Genomic DNA, 19427 nt, shown 5'->3' with positions numbered 1-19427 from the left:
ATCTATATGAGATTCCACCTTCAAGGAACTATGCACGGTTATTCCCAGATCCCTCTGTTCAACTGTATTCTTCAATTCCCTACCATTTATCATGTACGTCCTATTTTGATTTGTCCTGCCAAGGTGTAACACCTCACATTTATCAGCATTAAACTCCATCTGCCATCTTTCAGCCCATTTTTCCCCATTAGGCGGTCTATAATACACCCCTATAAGTGTTGCTACACCTTTCCCATTTCTCAGTTCCACCCAAATAGCCTCCCTAGACGAGCCCTCTAATCTATCCTGCCAAAGCACTGCTGTAATATCTTCCCTGACAAGCAATGCAACAACTCCACCTCTTGCCCCTCCAATTCTATCACACCTGAAGCAACGAAATCCTGGAATATTTAGTTTCCACTCACAGCCATCCTGCAACCATGTTTCACTAATCACCACAACATCATACTTCCAGGCTCTAAGCTCATCCACCTTTCTTACAATGCTCCTAGCATTAAAATATACACATTTAAGAAATCCACCACCTCTTATTCTTTGTTTATTATCTTTTTCTTCTTTCACCCCTACATGTTGGGTCTGAGTGCTTTCCTTCTCTGCCTCCTGCCTCACACACTGTCTACTAGCTTTCTCTATTTGAGTCCCTCCCCCCAACCGTTCTAGTTTAAAGTCACCCCAGTAGCCTTTGCAAATCTCCCCGCCAGGATATTGGTCCCCCTCGGGTTCAAGTGCAACCCATCCTTTTTGTACAGGTCACACCTTCCCCAAAATACAATACAATACAATACAATTCAATTTATTGTCATTTGGACCCCTTGAGGGCCAAACGAAATGCCGTTTCTGCAGCCATACATTACATACAAATAGACCCAAGACACAACATAATTTACATAAACAGGCCAAAAAAACTTATCTCTCCACTGCACTCTCCCCCCCGATGTCAGAGTCAAAGTCAAAGCCCCCGGCGGGCGATGGCGAATTGTCCCACGGCCATTAAAGCCACGCCGGGTGATGCAAGGTCGCACACCGGGTCTTGGTGTTAGAGCCCCCGGCGCGCGCTCGCAGAGCCCCGCGGCCATTCCAAGCCGCGCGGGGCGGTGCTGTAAGGCCCCGCTCCAGGAGCTCTTCAACCCCGCAACTCGGGCGGGAGAAGTCGCCGTTGCGGGAGCCCGGAAAAGCGGTCTCCCTCCAGGGACCAGCGGGCTCCCGGTGTCACTGTCCGCCAAACCCGCAGTTGCAGCCTCCGAACCTCCGGGGGTCGGGCCGCAGCAGCGTCCACCACAGCTCCACCCGCTCTGGACTCGGCCAGCTCCGCGACGGTGAGGTGAGTAGTCGGCACCACAGCCCCCGGTCTTCCTGTTGGAGGCCGCTCCTCGTTGCAGCCCCAACGACAACGGAGACCCGACAAAGAAAAGGTTGGGTCTCCCGTGCAGGGAGAGATTTAAAAGTTACCCCCTACCCCCCACACCACCCCCACCCCCCCACACACATACCCCAACAAAAAATAACAAAAACTACATAAAAACATAGACATAAAATAATAAAAACGCAGACGGACTGCAGAGGCCGCTGCTGACGAAAGTCGCGCCGCCCGAAAACTTCCCAAAAGGTCCCAATGATCCAGAAACTTGAATCCCTGCCCCCTGCACCAGTCCCTCAGCCACGCATTTATCCTCCACCTCACTCCATTCCTACCCTCACTGTCGCGTGGCACAGGCAGTAATCCTGAGATTGTTACTTTTGCGATCCTTCTCCTTAACTCTCTTCCTAACTCCCTAAATTCTCCTTTCAGGACCTCTTCTCTTTTTCTACCTATGTCATTGTACCACAAACTCAGGCTCCCCTTCCTCCCATTTCAGGATATCTTGGACACGTTCAGACACATCCCAGACCCTGGCACCAGGGAGGCAAACTACCATCCGGGTCTCCTGACTGCGTCCACAGAATCGCCTATCTGACCCCCTAACTATAGAGTCCCCTATTATTATTGCCCTCCCTCTTCATTTCCCTACCCTTCTGAGCAACAGGGCCGGTCTCTGTGCCGGAGGCCCGGCCGCTGTCGCTGCCCCAGTTAGGCTGTCCCCCCCCAACAGTACTCATATAGGAGTACTTATTTCCAAGGTGTACAGCCACCGGGGTACACTCTAGTCCCTGCCTCTGCCCCTTGCCCCTCCTAACCGTGACCCACTTGCCTGCCTCCCGTGGTCTTGGAGTGACCACCTCTCTGTAACTCCTCTCTATGACCTCCTCACTCTCCCTGACCAGACAGAGGTCATTGAGCTGCTGCTCCAGGTTCCTAATACGGTCCCTTAGGCGCCCCATCTCGACGCACCTGGCGCAGATGTGGACGTCTGGAAGGCTATCAGACTCCATGACTTCCCACATCTGACATCCAGAACAATAAACTGCCCTGGCCCTCATTCTCCCCCCTTACCCAGGATACAATACAAAATGCTGTAAGAAATCAGCAGGGATCTGACTCCCAATCAATTGCTTCCTCTAGTCCGCTTCTACCAATCAGCGGCTTCCTCAAGCCCACTTATTTTGAAATGTGATGGAAAGTTACAGATTGGGTACTCCTCCCCCTCCAACGGCTCCTGGGCCTCTGTGAAACAAAGCCCCCGCGCTCGGTGCTTGACCTTCTGAGTTGCTCCAACACTTTGTGTCTTGGTTTGTAAACCAGCATCTGCAGTTCCTTGTACCCAAATAATTAAATTAGATTTATTTACCTATTCTGTTCCTGTAAAATCTTAACAATTAGTGATATTTTTATCTTTTGTCTTACTTTATGAAAAATGACAGGGAGAAAATTACGAATCATTATGAATCATGAAGTTGATGTTGATAATAGGATATTTAAAACATTATGAATATGGCTCAGAAATAAAGACACAGGGGGTGAAATTGGCCTTTAATAAAAATGCAAAATGAGCAGGGGTGAATAATTTGTTTGTGTACTATCACCTAATTTCCATTTAGGAATTAAAGAATTTTATATTGCGTATATGGTTGTAGAATCAAAACCTTTTTTGCGCCGTACTTATCATCGTAAGGGCTGCAGATTTCTAAAATTAGGAAACAGAATAGCTCCTACCATATGTCTTTTAGATATTTTAGGAATTATATTTATGCAACATCACTAATTTAGCACAATAATATCTCTCAGTCTCTTTAGGTACAAATCCACAAATTGGCAATAATGATCATTAACTCCAGTGGATGTAATGTAATTTAAATAAAACGTGTTGAGAATGGGTTCAGAAAATGTTTAATAATAACAGTAAAAATAATAATATTGTTGGATACCACAGATAATAGAGAGCAAGTCATTAATATTTCATAATCTGTATTCTCTACTCATCTTTCAGGCCCAAATAATGCATTATAATTAGAATCCAGTTCATTTTCTTTTCTTTTCTTACAGCATTTTGAAATAAAGAGGTACAGGTATCTACATACAATGTCAGTTATTTTAATAGACTTTGCTCCAGTAATTGTGCAGATATGCAAGTTTGATAGACCAGGAAAACACAAGCATTTGGAAAAGATCTCGTGCCAGAATAGTGAATAAGAAGATTTTATTCAGAATTTTAGTTTAATTTAGTTTAGTTTTGAGATACAGCGTGGAAACAGGCCCTTCGCCCCACCGAGTATGCACCGACCAGCGATCCCCGCACACTTACACTGTCCTACACACACTAGGGATAATCTACATTTATACCAAGCCAATTAACCTACCAACCTGCACCTCTTTGGAATGTGGGAGGAAAACGAAGATCTCGGAGAAAACCCACGCGGTCACGGGGAGAACGTACAAGCTCCATACAGACAGCACCCGGGTTCAAGAAAGGGAAGTTAAAAAAACACCAGAGTGTGGGATCTTGGGAGTATTAATCGAGTCTTCAAATGAAGAGAGAGCATTTCTAGACATTGTACTCTGTTTTATTACTGAGATGATGGGACTTTGGTGGGGTTCGGATGTGTGGAATATGCTTGCAGTGAAAGTGTATATACTTATTTCGCTCTGGTAAAACATTCTGAATTAATAAAATCATCTGAGGATTTTATGTTGATATTATTAATGGGATGTTTAAGCACACATTCGTGCTTGGCGTGATGGCAGAAAGAACTAAATATATGGTGTAAAGTAATGGCACATTAAATAATGTTGAGATCAATTCATAATGGAAGAGTGTAGAATGCACAAGGCAGGCCAAACAACGTTTATCTGTGAAAATACGTCAAACGTTAAATGACTGAGGTAGTTCTGGGGTCAAGTTGGGATTTCACAAAAACTGGATCATGCAAATGAGAAAATAGAATTATGGGGACTACTTCCCAGTGGAAGAGTTAATATTCTGCAAAACCTTGAGTGCAGACAAAATCCTGAGAACATGAAACGGGGGCTGACGAAGGCTTGTGATATCTCATGCTTGTTCAACCATTCAGTAAGATCTTGGCTAGTCTTCCACATTACGTTTGTTTTCTGCCCTAATCTATATCTCTGGTTTTACTTCGCAGCTGATAACTAGTTCATCACAGCCTTGCACATGCTTATAAACAGATATTTGTAGCTCTTTGGGATGGAGAATTCCAAGGATTCACAAACTTCAGTGTGAAGATATTTCCCCCCGGTTCAGTCGTATACACATCTTAACTTGAGATAACGACTGCGAAATTGGACTTTGAGGCAAATTGACACCCAAATGGTTTGTGATGAATGTGCACAGAAAAGATCAATCATAATGTTAACTCTCATGCTGTGCTAATTTAATGCCATGGTGCCAACTTGGACCTAAATGTTGAGCAGTTGGAGGAACTCAGTGGGCCAGCCCACATCTGTGGAGGGACAGTCACAATGTAGATTACATAGATTACATAGAAAATATGTGTCGGAGGAGGCCATTCGGCCCTTTGAGCCAGCACCGCCATTCATTGTGATCATAACTGATCGTCCCCAATCAATAACCCTTGCCTGCCTTCTCCCCATATCCCTTGATTCCACTAGCCCCTAGAGCTCTATCTAACTCTCTCTTAAATCCATCCAGTGATTTGGCCTCCACTGCCCTCTGTGGCAGGGAATTCCATAAATTCACAACTCTCTGGGTGAAAACGTCTTTTTCTCACCTCAGTCTTAAATGACCTCCCCTTTATTCTAAGACTGTGGCCCCTGGTTCTGGACTAGCCCAACATTGGGAACATGTCAATAGACCATAGGTGCAGGAGTAGGCCATTTGGCCCATCGAGCCAGCACTGCCATTCATTGTGATCATCCCCAATCAGTACCCCGTTCCTGCCTTCTCCCCATATCCCCTGCACAATGGGGTGGAAGTGAATCGAACAGTACCCTAGCTTAGGGGAGGGACCATTCAGAAGCCTGATAAAAGGGGAAGGAGATGTTCCTGAGTCTGGTGGTGCACGCTTCCAAGCTTCTGTATCTTCAGCCCAATGTGTAACAGCCAGAACAAAATGGGAAAAACATCCCGCCAAGGAATTGTTGAAAGAAATGTAGCAATCAGCAACTGCAGATGTTGGTTTACCAAAAAACCCCACAAAGTGCTGGAGTAACTCAACGGGTCAGGCAGTATCCCTGGAGACCATGGGCAGGTGCCGTTTTGGGTCGGGACCCTTCTTCAGACTTCCCGTGGAGGGAAGTGCACAGTCATCGTTTCTGGTCGGGACTCCTCATCAGACTGGCCAAACTAGTCAGTCTAGCCAAACTGACATTTGCCAATCTAGATGAAGTGTCCCGACCCAAACCGTTTCCCTTCACAGATGCAGTCTGACCTGCTGTTCCTCCAGATGCTCTGCTTTATTTACTACAGACTCCAGCATCTGCATTCTCTTGTGCCTCCTCAGTCTAAATCGTGCAGCTTTCATGATTTCACTAGGAGTTGGCTGTTGTGGACCATGCCTCTTTAGACCAAAACTCTTTAGATTCTGGAGTAGTTCCTGAGGATTGGAGGGTAGCTAATGTAACCCCACTTTTTAAAAAGGGAGGGTGAGAGAAAACGAGGAATTACAGACCAGTTAGTCTAACATCGGTAGTGGGGAAACTGCTAGAGTCAGTTATTAAAGATGGGATAGCAGCACATTTGGAAAGTGGTGAAATCATTGGACAAAGTCAGCATGCATTTATGAATGGTAAATCGTGTCTGACGAATCTTATAGAATTTTTCGAGGATGTAACTAGTAGAGTGGATAAGGGAGAGCCAGTGGATGTGTTATATCTGGACTTTCAGAAGGCTTTCGACAAGGTCCCACATAAGAGATTAGTATGCAAACTTAAAGCACACGGTATTGGGGGTTCAGTATTGATGTGGATAGAAAACTGGCTGGCAGACAGGAAGCAAAGAGTAGGAGTAAACGGGTCCTTTTCAGAATGGCAGGCAGTGACAAGTGAGGTACCGCAAGGCTCAGTGCTGGGACCCCAGCTATTTACAATATATATTAATGATTTGGACGAGGGAATTGAATGCAACATCTCCAAGTTTGCGGATGACACGAAGCTGGGGGGCAGTGTTAGCTGTGAGGAGGATGCTAGGAGGCTGCAAGGTGACTTGGATAGGTTGGGTGAGTGGGCAAATGCATGGCAGATGCGGTATAATGTGAATAAATGTGAGGTTATCCACTTTGGTGACAAAAACAGGAAAGTTGACTATTATCTGAATGGTGGCCGATTAGGAAAAGGGGAGGTGCAACGAGACCTGGGTGTCATGGTACACCGGTCATTGAAAGTAGGCATGCAGGTGCAGCAGGCAGTGAAGAAAGCGAATGGTATGTTAGCATTCATAGCAAAAGGATTTTAGTATAGGAGCAGGGAGGTTCCACTGCAGTTGTACAGGGTCTTGGTGAGACCACACCTGGAGTATTACATACAGTTTTGGTCTCCTAATCTGTGGAAAGACATTCTTGCCATAGAGGGAGTACAGAGAAGGTTCACCAGACTGATTCCTGGGATGTCAGGACTTTCATATGAAGAAAGACTGGATAGACTCAGCTTGTGCTCACTAGAATTTAGAAGATTGAGGGGGGATCTTATAGAAACTTACAAAATTCTTAAGGGGTTGGACAGGTTAGAAGCAGGAAGATTGTTCCCGATGTTGGGGAAGTCCAGAACAAGGGGTCACAGTTTAAGGATAAGGGTTCAAAGGTTCAAAGGTTCAAAGGTTGATTTATTGTCACATACACCTAGATGTAGTGAAATTCCTTTTGCCAATGCAGCACATAAAAAAGAATACAAACATAACAATAATAAATAGCTTTAACATAAAAACATCCCCCCACAATGGTTCCCATTATGGGGGAAGGCACAAAGTCCAGTCCCATCCCCAATGTCCACCCATAGTCGGGCCTATTGAGGCCTCCACAGTTGCCTCTACGGAGGCCCGATGTTCCAGGCCGTCCTCGCCGGGTGATGATGTTCCGGCGTCGGGAGAGTCCTCTCAGCGGCATGGGAACCCTGGAACGGCCGCCTCCCTACTCGAGACCGTGGCTTCCGGAGCCGACAAGGCCGCGCCGAATGGAGCTCCTTGCTCCCGATGGAAAGTTCAGCGCCGCTGCCCGCAGCCGCTCCACAGACCCACTGCTCCGCAATGGACCCAGCTCACCGGAGTTCCAGCTCAGTGACCCAGGCAAGGCACCGCCCGCCCCGCAATGGCGCTCCAGCACTGCACCACCGTCCTCAGACCCGCAGCTCCGCCGATGCCAGTGCCGCCGCCGCCGATGCCGAGGCTCCGGGCGGTCCCCTCAGGAAATGCCGCTCCAGGCCCGCTGGTAGGCCGCGAGGACGGGTCGAAAGTGCAGCCCGGAGAAAAGCTGCATCTCCGACCAGGTAGGGACCCTGAAAATTAGTTTCCCCCTTCCCCCCCCCCCTCCCCACACATAAAAAAGCTAGAACTCCTTAAAAACAAAACACTAAACTAACTAAAAATAAGAAAAAAGAAATGAAAAACAGACAGCTGCAGGCTAGGCAGCCCTTACCCCCTACAGGTCGGCGCCAGGGGGAAGTCTTTTAGGACCGAGATGAGATTTAAGAGGGAGTTAGATGTGGCCCTTGTGGCTAAGGGGATCAGGGGGTATGGAGAGAAGGCAGGTGGGGGATACTGTGTTGGATGATCAGCCATGACCATATTGAATGGCGGTGCAGGCTCGAAGGGCCGAATGGCCTACTCCTGCACCTATTTTCTATGTTTCTATGCCACTGACTGCACTCATTTTGCATAGAAAGAAACACTTGGTACTTATTCATGGACTAAAACTGGAAGTGATTCTATACCCTCGATATCCAGATAATCCGCCCTGTGTGGCAGTGCTTGACATAACCATATAACAATTACAGCACGGAAACAGGCCATCTCGGCCCTACAAGTCCGCGCCGAACAATTTTTTTCCCTTAGTCCCACCTGCCTGCACTCGTACCATAACCCTCCATTCCCTTCTCATCCATATGCCTATCCAATTTATTCTTAAATGATACCAACGAACCTGCCGCCACCACTTCCACTGGAAGCTCATTCCACACCGCTACCACTCTCTGAGTAAAGAAGTTCCCCCTCATGTTACCCCTAAACTTCTGTCCCTTAATTCTGAAGTCATGTCCTCTTGTTTGAATCTTCCCTATTCTCAAAGGGAAAAGCTTGATCACATCAACTCTGTCTATCCCTCTCATCATTTTAAAGACCTCTATCAAGCCCCCCCTTAACCTTCTGCGCTCCAGAGAATAAAGACCTAACTTATTCAACCTATCTCTGTAACTTAGTTGTTGAAACCCAGGCAACATTCTAGTAAATCTCCTCTGTACTCTCTCTATTTTGTTGACATCCTTCCTATAATTGGGTGACCAAAATTGTACACCATACTCCAGATTTGGTCTCACCAATGCCTTGTACAATTTTAACATTACATCCCAGCTTCTATACTCAATGCTCTGATTTATAAAGGCTAGCATACCAAAAGTTTTCTTTACCACCCTATCTATATGAGATTCCACCTTCAAGGAACTATGCAGTTATTCCCAGATCCCTCTGTTCAACTGTATTCTTCAATTCCCTACCATTTATCATGTACGTCCTATTTTGATTTGTCCTGCCAAGGTGTAACACCTCACATTTATCAGCATTAAACTCCATCTGCCATCTTTCAGCCCATTTTTTTCCAAATGGCCTAAATCACTCTGTAGACTTTGGAAATCCTCTTCATTATCCACAACACCCCCTATCTTGGTATCATCTGCATACTTACTAATCCAATTTACCACCCCTTCATCCAGATCATTGATGTACATGACAAACAACAAAGGACCCAACACAGATCCCTGAGGCACCCCACTAGTCACCTGCCTCCAACCCGACAAACAGCCATCCACCATTACCCTCTGGCTTCTCCCATTCAGACATCTGGACTACAGTCATGATTTGTGTACTTCACTGCAGTCTGCTATGGCTTCAATATATTGGCATTTCCTGAAAGATAAGCTGAACAATCTTCCTCATTTGTTTGAATTTTGTGATCTTATGAAAGGAACCTTTCAGGCAGGTGTTGTAGGAAGCAGGAAAAAAACCCTAAATCCATGAATACAATTTGGATTACATGGCAATTATTTTGACAGTGTGATTCCACATCGAACAAATTAGTTCCTCCTTTAATCAAAGTTCTGTAATTCAAGTTATTCAGTTCATTTAATTATTTTTTCATTAAATTCCCACTTCTTTCAGATTTTAATTTTCCTCAATTCTATTTTTCTTTCATGCAAAGTGGAGTTCTGAGTTATTAGGAATCAGGACCCGGAGACTTGTTTCTTGAGACTTAAGGGCTCACTTGCCCTTTCCTGTGGCTGTAATTTTCCCGAGTTCCTTCCTCTTTTCCAATTCCCAAACTACGGCTATTTCTGGGATTTTGCTGATATCCTCTACGGTCTGATATCCTCTACATATGCAAAATGACTCTTTGAGCATCTACTGTCTTCAAAGTCATAGACCACATATTTTTATCTACCCATTAAGACTTGCACTTAGCAGCTCCTCATTTCTATATTTGGCATTTTAGGAACATTCTATATTATTCTGTCCAAATTTCTCTCCGTATTTTTCCTATCTGCTCTCTGGAATTAATTGTCGTTTTAACACATTGTTGTTTCATAATGCAATTTACTTGACAGTGTCATGACAGGATTAACAAACTTCCTGCTTACCACCCAATCTTTTTACTTCACTCCCAAAGCTGTTGATTCATGCTGGGATACAGGTCCTTGGGCTGTTATCCATGTTTTTCCTGTCCAACCAGCAGGCACATTTTGGCACTGCATGGCATGTATCCACATGTGACCAGTATCTGAACCAAAGTTAGGGGCTGGAGCCAAGTTATTTTTTCTCTTTGTTAATTCAGAGATCCAGAGACCATTTGCCATAAGCCAGTTGCTGCTGGCCTGAGCAAACTCATAACAGAGCTGGAATACTGCTTGAGACTCTGCAGTGATGACATTTTTATTTGCTAGGCGTTTGAGGGAAAGTGAGCATTTTCTGCCATTAACAAAAAAATCTTGATACTATTTGAGTTTTAACAAATTCTTTATTCTTCATTTTTCCTTTCTACAGTTACAGAGAAAGCTGGTGAGTACACAATAATAATTGCACCTTAATGTTAACAGTTTGCCATAAATAGTGAATTGCCTGGAAAAATTACAGATTACATTCTTAACAATTTGTCGAAGTGTCTTCTTAGTTACTCACGATGTTACTCACAAATTCTCCCGAGTTTTCCCCTTGATTCAAACTCGGGGAATGTCCGTAGGAGGCCGTAGATATTTCGTAGAGCGGCTCGTAATGCCAGCCGTAGGTACTCGGGGCATCAGGTAAGTCGGTACGTTTTTTCAGCATGTTGAAAAATGTCCACGAGTAAAATAAATAGCCCGAGTACCTACTGCTGGCATCTCCGAGTTTGAATCAAGGGGAAAACTCGGGAGAATTCGTGAGTAACTCGGGAAAGTGGGACAGGCCCTTTAGTGTTAAGACATAATTCGTTTGAGATTTGCTTATCGATATGCAGTTAATTACATGGGCGACACAGTGGCGCAGCGGTAGAGTTGCTGCCTTACAGCGCCAGAGACTCGGGTTCGATCCTGAATACGGGTGCTGTCGGTATTGAGTTTGTATATTCTCCCTGGTACTGCGTGGGTTTTCTCTGGGTGCTCCGTTTTCTTCCACACTCCAAAGGCGTGCAGGTTTGTAAGTTAATTGGCTTCGGTAAAATTGTAAATTGTCCCTAATGTGCTGGATAGTGCTAGTGTACGGGGTGATTGCTGGTCGGCGCGGACTCCGTGGACCGAAGGGCCTGTTTCCACGCTGTATCTCTGAAGTAAAGTTTAATCTGAGTCCATTCAGCACACTCTATGTCTTAAATGGTATATATTTATTCTTTCCTGGTTTCCAAGTAACTGCAGTAAGTTGTTACTTAAGTGCCTTTCAAGAAGAGGTTAGACTTTACTTAATTTTGAAAATAAATCCTTATCTTCCAACTTGTCTGTTTTCTGTGCTCTATGTTCATGTTAAGTAGTATTGGTACAGTTAATTTTTAATCATTGATCTTAACTAATGCAACAAAATGCCAACCTCAATTTATGGTATAGCTGGAAAATTATTACTAATAATAAACATGTAACAATGACTTACTGTTCATCATTTTAATAATTTCCTTCTTTATTGTACGCTTTCCAGAATAAAATACCAAGAATACTACTGTCTAAAATGAGGATGTAGAATTGGACACCAGGGGTAGCCATTTTATATTTTTCCCATTCCTATAGGAATTAATTTGAACGGAATGACTGCTTATTATTGCCAACATTGCTTTCAAACATTATTAATTTGCACAATGTGGAGCTTGAAAAGCCATTCAATTGAAGTATTTAAATGAAAGTACATTTTTAGAGGACATCTTTATAAAATATTCCATTTTTTTATTAGTTAGTTTGTTTGAAAGCTGAGCTTATTTTCCATGCCTGTTTTTACAACATTTTATGTTTATCCACCTGCTATGTACTCTAATTCAGTAATTCTTTTCTTTCAAGCCAACCAATAAACTACCATGCATCATCACTTGTTTCCTCACTGATGAAGAATTTACATAAAACAGTTACATTAACTTCCGCCTAACTATAATATCCTTCATGTAACTTGCAAGAATAGTTTACAAAGAGGGGAGTTACTGTATCTTCATGTCGTTGTCTGCCTTTTCTTTCTCTACTTTTCATTTACATTAATGACTATCAATTACATTTTTTTAAGCTGAGTATTTGTCTTTTGCACGCTGCGAAGGCATGCAAGCGAGGCTGCTTTTTGTGCTTTTGATGGGACTTTTTACTCCAGTTGTCATCGTGGATTAATTCAACAGGTTTCAATATTCTAAGGTTCAGCTGGTGATGCAGTGCTGTTTGCCTTGGAGATTCCAGTTGTGCCGTTCCTTCAGGATCTAATTATATAACGCAACAGTTCCTCCAAATGTTGCTTGTGTATTGGAGCAACCATTGTCTCATTTTCTCCAATTTCCTCCTGGTACCCCATTTCACCTGCAAGTGTTGAATCATGTGTGGGCAGACCCTGTTTGCACTATATTCCACCACATTGGTCTCAGCATAACAATGTGACCAATTTGCCGTGAGATTGTAGGCTGGATATTAATAGTCCAGTAAGCTATCCCTGCTAATTATGACCCTGCTTCAACTGATAGCTACACTAATTCAGGTCCCAGCATCAAATATTTGCCAGGATTGAAACCCTAGCTTATTTATTTCACCTTCTCATTGGTGTAGAGTCCATTGTTGGTGTACATCTCCTGCTTTGTGTGGGATTTCAATTTAGCATCTAAGGTCTGAGTGGTTTACTACCAGACCATCGAGTGCACTCTCCTCATTACTTCAAATATACTGTGTGTTTGCCAGTAAATCCTGCAAGCAGCCCTGCATCAAACTGATTGGGTTGAAATTACATGTTAAGCCTAACTCATATTGTGTCTGCTTATAATTTCATGTGGTTCTGTTAAACTTTCAATAAAATCAGATGAAGTGCAACCTCTTGAAGTAGTAGAAGCTGGTGAAGAAGGCCTGGCAGAAAATGTTGAGCCACCTGAGAGTCCTTCAACAGTTGAACCCAACTTGGAAAAGTCAACAGTGGAAGAAGAAGTGATTGAAGTTCTGCCACTACCTACTTCAGGTAAAGATTAACTAGCCTATACTAGCCCATAATTCTATACAGCTGCTCCTCGACCTACGATGGGGTTACGTTCCGATAAACCCATCATAAATCGAAAATATCGCAAATCGAAAAGGCATTGCGATCACGTGACCGGAAGTGACGTGCGGCTCGCTGTGGTTGCCGAGCGTTTGCTGATCGTAAAGTCAAAACATCGTAAGTCGAAGCATCGTAAATCGGGGAGCATCTGTACTTCAATAGAAGTCTATCAAAGGCTTATCTATCTTTCAACAGAAGGATATACACTTTGTAGGTAGGTAGGTTGATGTTACCTATGAAGGTTGATATTACCCAAGCGTCACCTTCAGGCACATTTTTTTCACACATTTCAAACTCAAGATGAAATATTATGATGTCCTTAGTAAATTAGGTGAAAGAAGCATCTGACTTTGGCTAGAGCTGTGATGAAAAAATATCCATCTGCTAAAGTAACTAGATAGTCAATGGTCAGTAACTATTGGAATAGTTTCAGCCTTTAAAACATAATTTTGAATTCAAGTGTTTTACATTATAAATGTAGAGAAATAGCTCAATCCAATTATTGTATTTGTAAGTACAGGCAGTACCTTGGTTACATAATGGTGCCATTCCTGAGAGCTATTCATAAGCCATTTTTGGTCTGTTTTCTACAGTAATCCATATCCTATTGCTCTACATACACTCACTATAATTCTTCCATGTCATCAAATATGCACCATAACTACCCATAATTGACCGAATATGCTGTGTACCTTTGTTAATGAATGCCACAAAGCATAGTATTATTATTATTATTTCTTGAAAAAATCTCTAAAAATTTATGGGATAATTTGCGACAAATTTAATTTCCTTAAAAGTCAGGTCTTCTGCAACCCGCAAAGCCTGCATTTCGCAAATTATACAAAGCAAAACCAGCATATTTTCCCTAATTAACCTGTAAACTGTATTTAAATTAAAAAATGATAATTTTTACAATTATGGAATCTTTGGTGTAACTATTCATATTTATTCGTTAGTACCAGAGAGGAAACAGTGAGCAGCTAATTCCAACATTACTTTAGGTAACAAAAGGCAAATTTCCATCTTGGAGTATCTTTTGGATGTTGGATCTTTGAACTTTTTTTAATGACGGACAATGGAGCCATAGTATGTAAGAAGGAACTGCAGATGCAGGTGTACACCAAAGGTAGACACAAAATGCTGGACTAACTCAGCGGGACAGGCAGCATCTCTGGAGAGAAGTAATGGGTGATGTTTCGGGTTGAGATTCTTCTTCAGACTTAGGTAAAACTGGGCCATGCGGGACTGGGGAATGATAAGGTTGGAGGCTGTGGAGGGCAGACAGCTCGAAGTGATAAAGTCAGAAATGGTCTGCGAGGCGTAGTAGGTTGATAATGGATAAATAGTAATTTATTTCCCAAGATAGTCTGCTTTCATAATAGTTTATTAATAATGTGCAAAATGCACTTTGAAGTAGTTGTTCCCCAGATTTTCAACATTGGAAAGTAGGATGACTGATGTAAATGGGATGACTCATGCAAAAATGTTATTCAACTACTCTGCCATTTCTTTATTCCCCATTATCACTTCTCCTGTATAATTCTCCAGTGGTCCAACGTCCATTCTTGCCTCTTTCTTACTCTTTATAGAACTGAAGAAACTCTTGCTATCTTTTATGTTATTGGCTAGTTTACCTTTGTATTTCAACTTTTCTCCCCATATTGCCTTTTTAGTTACCTTCTGTTGCTCTTTAATAACTTCCCAATCCTCGGGTTTTCCACTAATCTTTGTTATATACATTCCTAACCAACAGAGCTACCCCACCCCCTCTGCCCACCTTTCTGTCTTTCGGATAGGACGTATAATCCTGACCCTGACGTATAACCCTGTTTCCTTGGGCACCTTTTTAAGAGAATATTCTTCTTGTACAGTGTATACTAGCCCATCCATTGCCAGTGAGCATCTCTGGTGATTATGATCACGTGGTCTTCTGATACCTACATACCTTCAGTTCCAAGTAACTTTCATTGGACAATGTTTAAGGTTGAAAAAAATGGTTGTTCTTTTATCCCTACTTCCGCTGGTGCTGAAATTGTTTTTTTTTGCATCCAACTGCACCTATCACAATAGACAATAGGTGCAGGAGAAGGCCATTTGGCCCTTCAAGCCAGCACCACCATTCAATGTGATCATGGCTGATCATCCCCAATCAGTACCCCGTTCCTGCCTTCTCCCCATATCCCCTGACTCTGCTATTTTTAAGAGCCCTATCTAGCTCTCTCTTGAAAGCATCCAGGGAACCTGCCGCCACCGCCCTCTGAGGCAGAGAATTCCACAGACTCACCACTCTCTGTGAGAAAAAGTGTCTCCTCTTCTCCGTTCTAAATGGCTTGCTCCTTATTCTTAAACTGTGGCCCCTGGTTCTGGACTCCCCCAACATCGGGAACATGTTTCCTGCCTCTAGCGTGTCCAAGCCCTTAACAATCTTATATGTTTCAATGAGATGCCCTCTCATCCTTCTAAACTCCAGAGTGTACAAGCCCAGCTGCACCATTCTCTCAGCATATGACAGTCCCGCCATCCTGGGAATTAACCTTGTAAATGTACGCTGCACTCCCTCAATAGCAAGAATGTCCTTCCTCAAATTAGGGGACCAAAACTGCACACAATACTCCAGGTGTGGTCTCACTAGGGCTCTGTACAACTGCAGAAGGACCTCTTTGCTCCTATATTCGATTCTGCTTGTTCTAAAGGCCAACATGCCATTCGCTTTCTTCACTGCCTGCTGTACCTGCATGCTTACTTTCATAGACTGATGTACAAGGACCGCCAGATCCCGTTGTACTTCCCCTTTTCCCAACTTGACGCCATTTAGATAGTAATCTGCCTTCCTGTTTTTGCTACCAAAGTGGATAACCTCCCATTTATCCGCATTAAACTTCATCTGTCATGCATCTGCCCACTCCCTCAACCTATCCAAGTCACCCTGCATTCTCATAGCATCCTCCTCACAGTTCACACTGCCACCCAGCTTTGTTTCATCTGCAAATTTGCTAATGTTACTTTGAATCCCTTCATCCAAATCATTGATGTATATTTTAAATAGCTGCGGTCCCAGCACCGAGCCTTGCGGTACCCCACTAGTCACTGCCTGCCATTCTGAAAGGGACCCGTTAATTCCTACTCTTTTGTTTCCTGTCTGCCAACCACTTCTCTATCCATGTCAGCACTCTACCCCCAATACCATGTGTCCTAATTTTGCCCACTAATCTCCTATGTTGGACCTTATCAAATGCTTTCTGAAAGTCCAGGTACACTACATCCACTGGCACTCCCTTGTCCATTTTCCTAGTTACATCTTCCAAAAATTCCAGAAGATTAGTCAACCATGATTTCCCCTTCGTAAATCCATGCTGACTCGGACCGATCCTGTTACTGCTATCCAAATGTGCGGCTATCTCATCTTTTATAATTGACTCCAGCATCTTTCCCACCACCGATGTCAGGCTAACTGGTCTATAATTCCCCGTTTTCTCTCTCCCGCCTTTCTTAAAAAGTGGGATAACATTAGCTACCCTCCAATCCCCAGGAACTGATTCTAAGTCTATAGAACATTGGAAAATTATCACCAATGCATCCACGATTTCTAGAGCCACTTCCTTAAGTACCCTGGGATGCAGACAGACCATCAGGCCCTGGGGATTTATCAGCCTTCAGTCCCATCAGTCTATCCAACACCATTTCCTGCCTAATGTGGATTCCCTTCAGTTCCTCTGTCACCCCAGATCCTCTGGCCACTACTATATCAGGAAGATTGTTTGTGTCCTCCTTAGTGAAGACAGATCCAAAGTACCTGTTCAATTCATCTGCCATTTCCTTGTTCCCCATAATAAATTCACCTTTTTCAGTCTTCAAGGGTCCAACTTTGGTCTTAACTAATTTTTTCCTCTTCACATACCTAAAGAAGCTTTTACTATCCTGCTGTATATTCTTGGTTAGCTTACCTTCGTACCTCATCTTTTCTCCCCTTATTGTCTTTTTGGTTATCTTCTGTTGTTCTTTAAACATGAGCTTCCCGCTCATCTTTGCTACATTGTACTTCTTCGCTTTAATTTTTATACTGTCCCTGACGTCCCTTGTCAGCCATGGTCGTCCCTTTCTCCCCTTGGAATTTTCCTTCCTCCTAGGAATAAACTGATCCTGCACCTTCTGTATTATTCATAGAAACACCTGCCATTTTTGTTCCACTGTCATCCCTGCTAGTGTATATTTCCAGTCAACTTTGGCCAGCTCCTCCCTTATGGCCCCATAGTCCCCTTTATTCAACTGCAACACTGACACCTCCGATCTACTTTTCTCCCTCTCCAATTGTCGATGTTATGGTCACTGCCTCCTAATGGCTCATTAACCGCGAGGTCCTTTATCAAATCCGGTTCATTACATAACACTAAATCCAGAATTGCCTTCTCCCTGGCAGGCTCCAATACAAGCTGTTCAAAGAATCCATCACAAAGGCACTCGACAAAGTCCCTTTCTTGGGGTCCAGTACCAACCTGATTTTCCCAGTCTACGTGCATGTTGAAATCTCCCATAACAACCACAGCATTACTTTTACTACATGCCAATTTTAACTCCTGTTTCAACTTGCGCCCTATGTCCAGGCTACTGTTTGGGGGCCTGTAGATTAGTCCCATTAGGGTCTTTTTACCCTAACAAATCCTTAGTTCTATCCATACTGACTCCACATCTCCTGTTTCAATGTCACCCCTTGGGACCTTTCACTGGGATCATTAATACCAGACGATGCTGAACACTGTTGGCGCTGCCTGGGATTACTAGTATAGTACCAGACTCTGCTGAACCTTTGACATACATTCTGTGCATACAATCAGTTGATTGCAGTGAGTTGGCAGTCTGTTTTACTTCATTCCTTTGACTTAAACGGAATTAAAATCAATGAATCAAATCAGTGGTTGCCTCCATTAGTTGTGCAAAACACAAAATTTACAATGCAAAATCAATATCTGCACCTTTGTGCAAGAGTAGATTCTGCAAGTAGCCCTGCATTTAGGGCGAGGTTTCCCTTCAAACAAGACCAATGTTGTTTAAGAAGGAACTGCAGATGCTGAAAATCAAAGGTAGACAAAAATGCTGGAGAAACTCAGCGGGTGAGGCAGCGTCTATGGAGCAAAGGTCTGAAGAAGGGTTTCGACCCGAAACATTGCCTATTTCCTTCGCTCCATAGATGCTGCCTCACCCGCTGAGTTTCTCCAGCATTTTTGTCTACCAATATCTCCCTCCAAACAATACCAATGTAATACCTGGATATGTTTTAATTTGCCATCTGGAACTGTCGTTAAAAACAGATGATTCCCAGACTTCTGAAGAGGTTGAAGCTGATGCAGAGACTCTGGAGTCAACAGCAGTGGAGGAGGAAGTCCCTGCGGCTAACATTGTTGAGCAGGTTGAAAATCTTCCAATGGTTGTGGAACCCAATACGATGCCAGAGGAAGACGAGGCTGAGACCCCAGCTGAACAGGCACAGTAGCTACAACAGAACAAACTAAGAACATCCTTCCTGATAATTTATTTTGAAATATAAAAATATCCATCATGATATGAATCTTTTTCTCAATTTACCTTTTTCCTCACATTTGAGTTTGCCACCACTTGGAAGCTGGAAAGGTTGCAGAGAAGATTTAGGAGGATGTTACCAGGACTCGAGGGCCAGAGCTATAGGGAGAGGTTGAGCAGGCTAGGACTATTCCTTGGAGTCCTTATAGACGTGTACAAAATAATGAGGGGAATAGATCGGGTAGATGCACAGTCTTTTACCAAAAGTAGGGGAATCAAGAACCAGAGGACACAGGTGTAAGCTGAAATGTGAATGATTTAATATATACCTGAGGGATAACTATTTTACACAAAGGGTGGTGGGTGTATGGAACGAGCTGTTAGAGGAGGTAGTTCAGGTACTATTATAGCATTTTAAAAACATTTAGACAGGTACATGGATAGGACAGGTTTAGAAGGATATGGGCCAAACATAGAAAGGTGGGACATGTTGATCGGTGTGGACGAGTTGGGCCGAAGGGCCTGTTTCCACGCTGTATGACTCTTTGACTATCATACTTGCCCTCTTTTATCCCTTCCCTTCTGCTTTCTCTCCCCTATGTGGTCATACCCTTGCTCTTGCACAATTTG

The 19427-nt window shown here is 43.5% G+C and overlaps 1 protein-coding gene across 2 annotated transcripts in view; it reads left to right on the top strand.

Annotated features, from left to right (window-relative positions):
- The window catches only part of LOC116972943 (mitochondria localized glutamic acid rich protein), a 37780-nt gene extending 18940 nt beyond the window's left edge, over nt 1-18840 (top strand). Inside the window, exons 4-6 of one of the 2 annotated variants that reach the window (XM_033020545.1) lie at nt 10593-10607; nt 13053-13205; nt 18590-18840. In XM_033020545.1, coding sequence (XP_032876436.1) covers nt 10593-10607; nt 13053-13205; nt 18590-18771 — 350 coding nt within the window. In that variant the 3' untranslated portion in view covers nt 18772-18840. The remainder of the gene's footprint in view (nt 1-10592; nt 10608-13052; nt 13206-18589) is intronic. The other variant, XM_033020553.1, reaches the window with a different exon arrangement.
- The last annotated feature ends 587 nt before the right edge of the window (nt 18841-19427 follow it).

The sequence above is a fragment of the Amblyraja radiata genome, chromosome 1, assembly GCF_010909765.2.
Source record: "Amblyraja radiata isolate CabotCenter1 chromosome 1, sAmbRad1.1.pri, whole genome shotgun sequence".
Taxonomy (NCBI): domain Eukaryota; kingdom Metazoa; phylum Chordata; class Chondrichthyes; order Rajiformes; family Rajidae; genus Amblyraja; species Amblyraja radiata.
The sequence above is the reverse complement of the archived record's forward strand: the minus strand, read 5'-3'. Positions and strand labels throughout refer to the sequence as shown.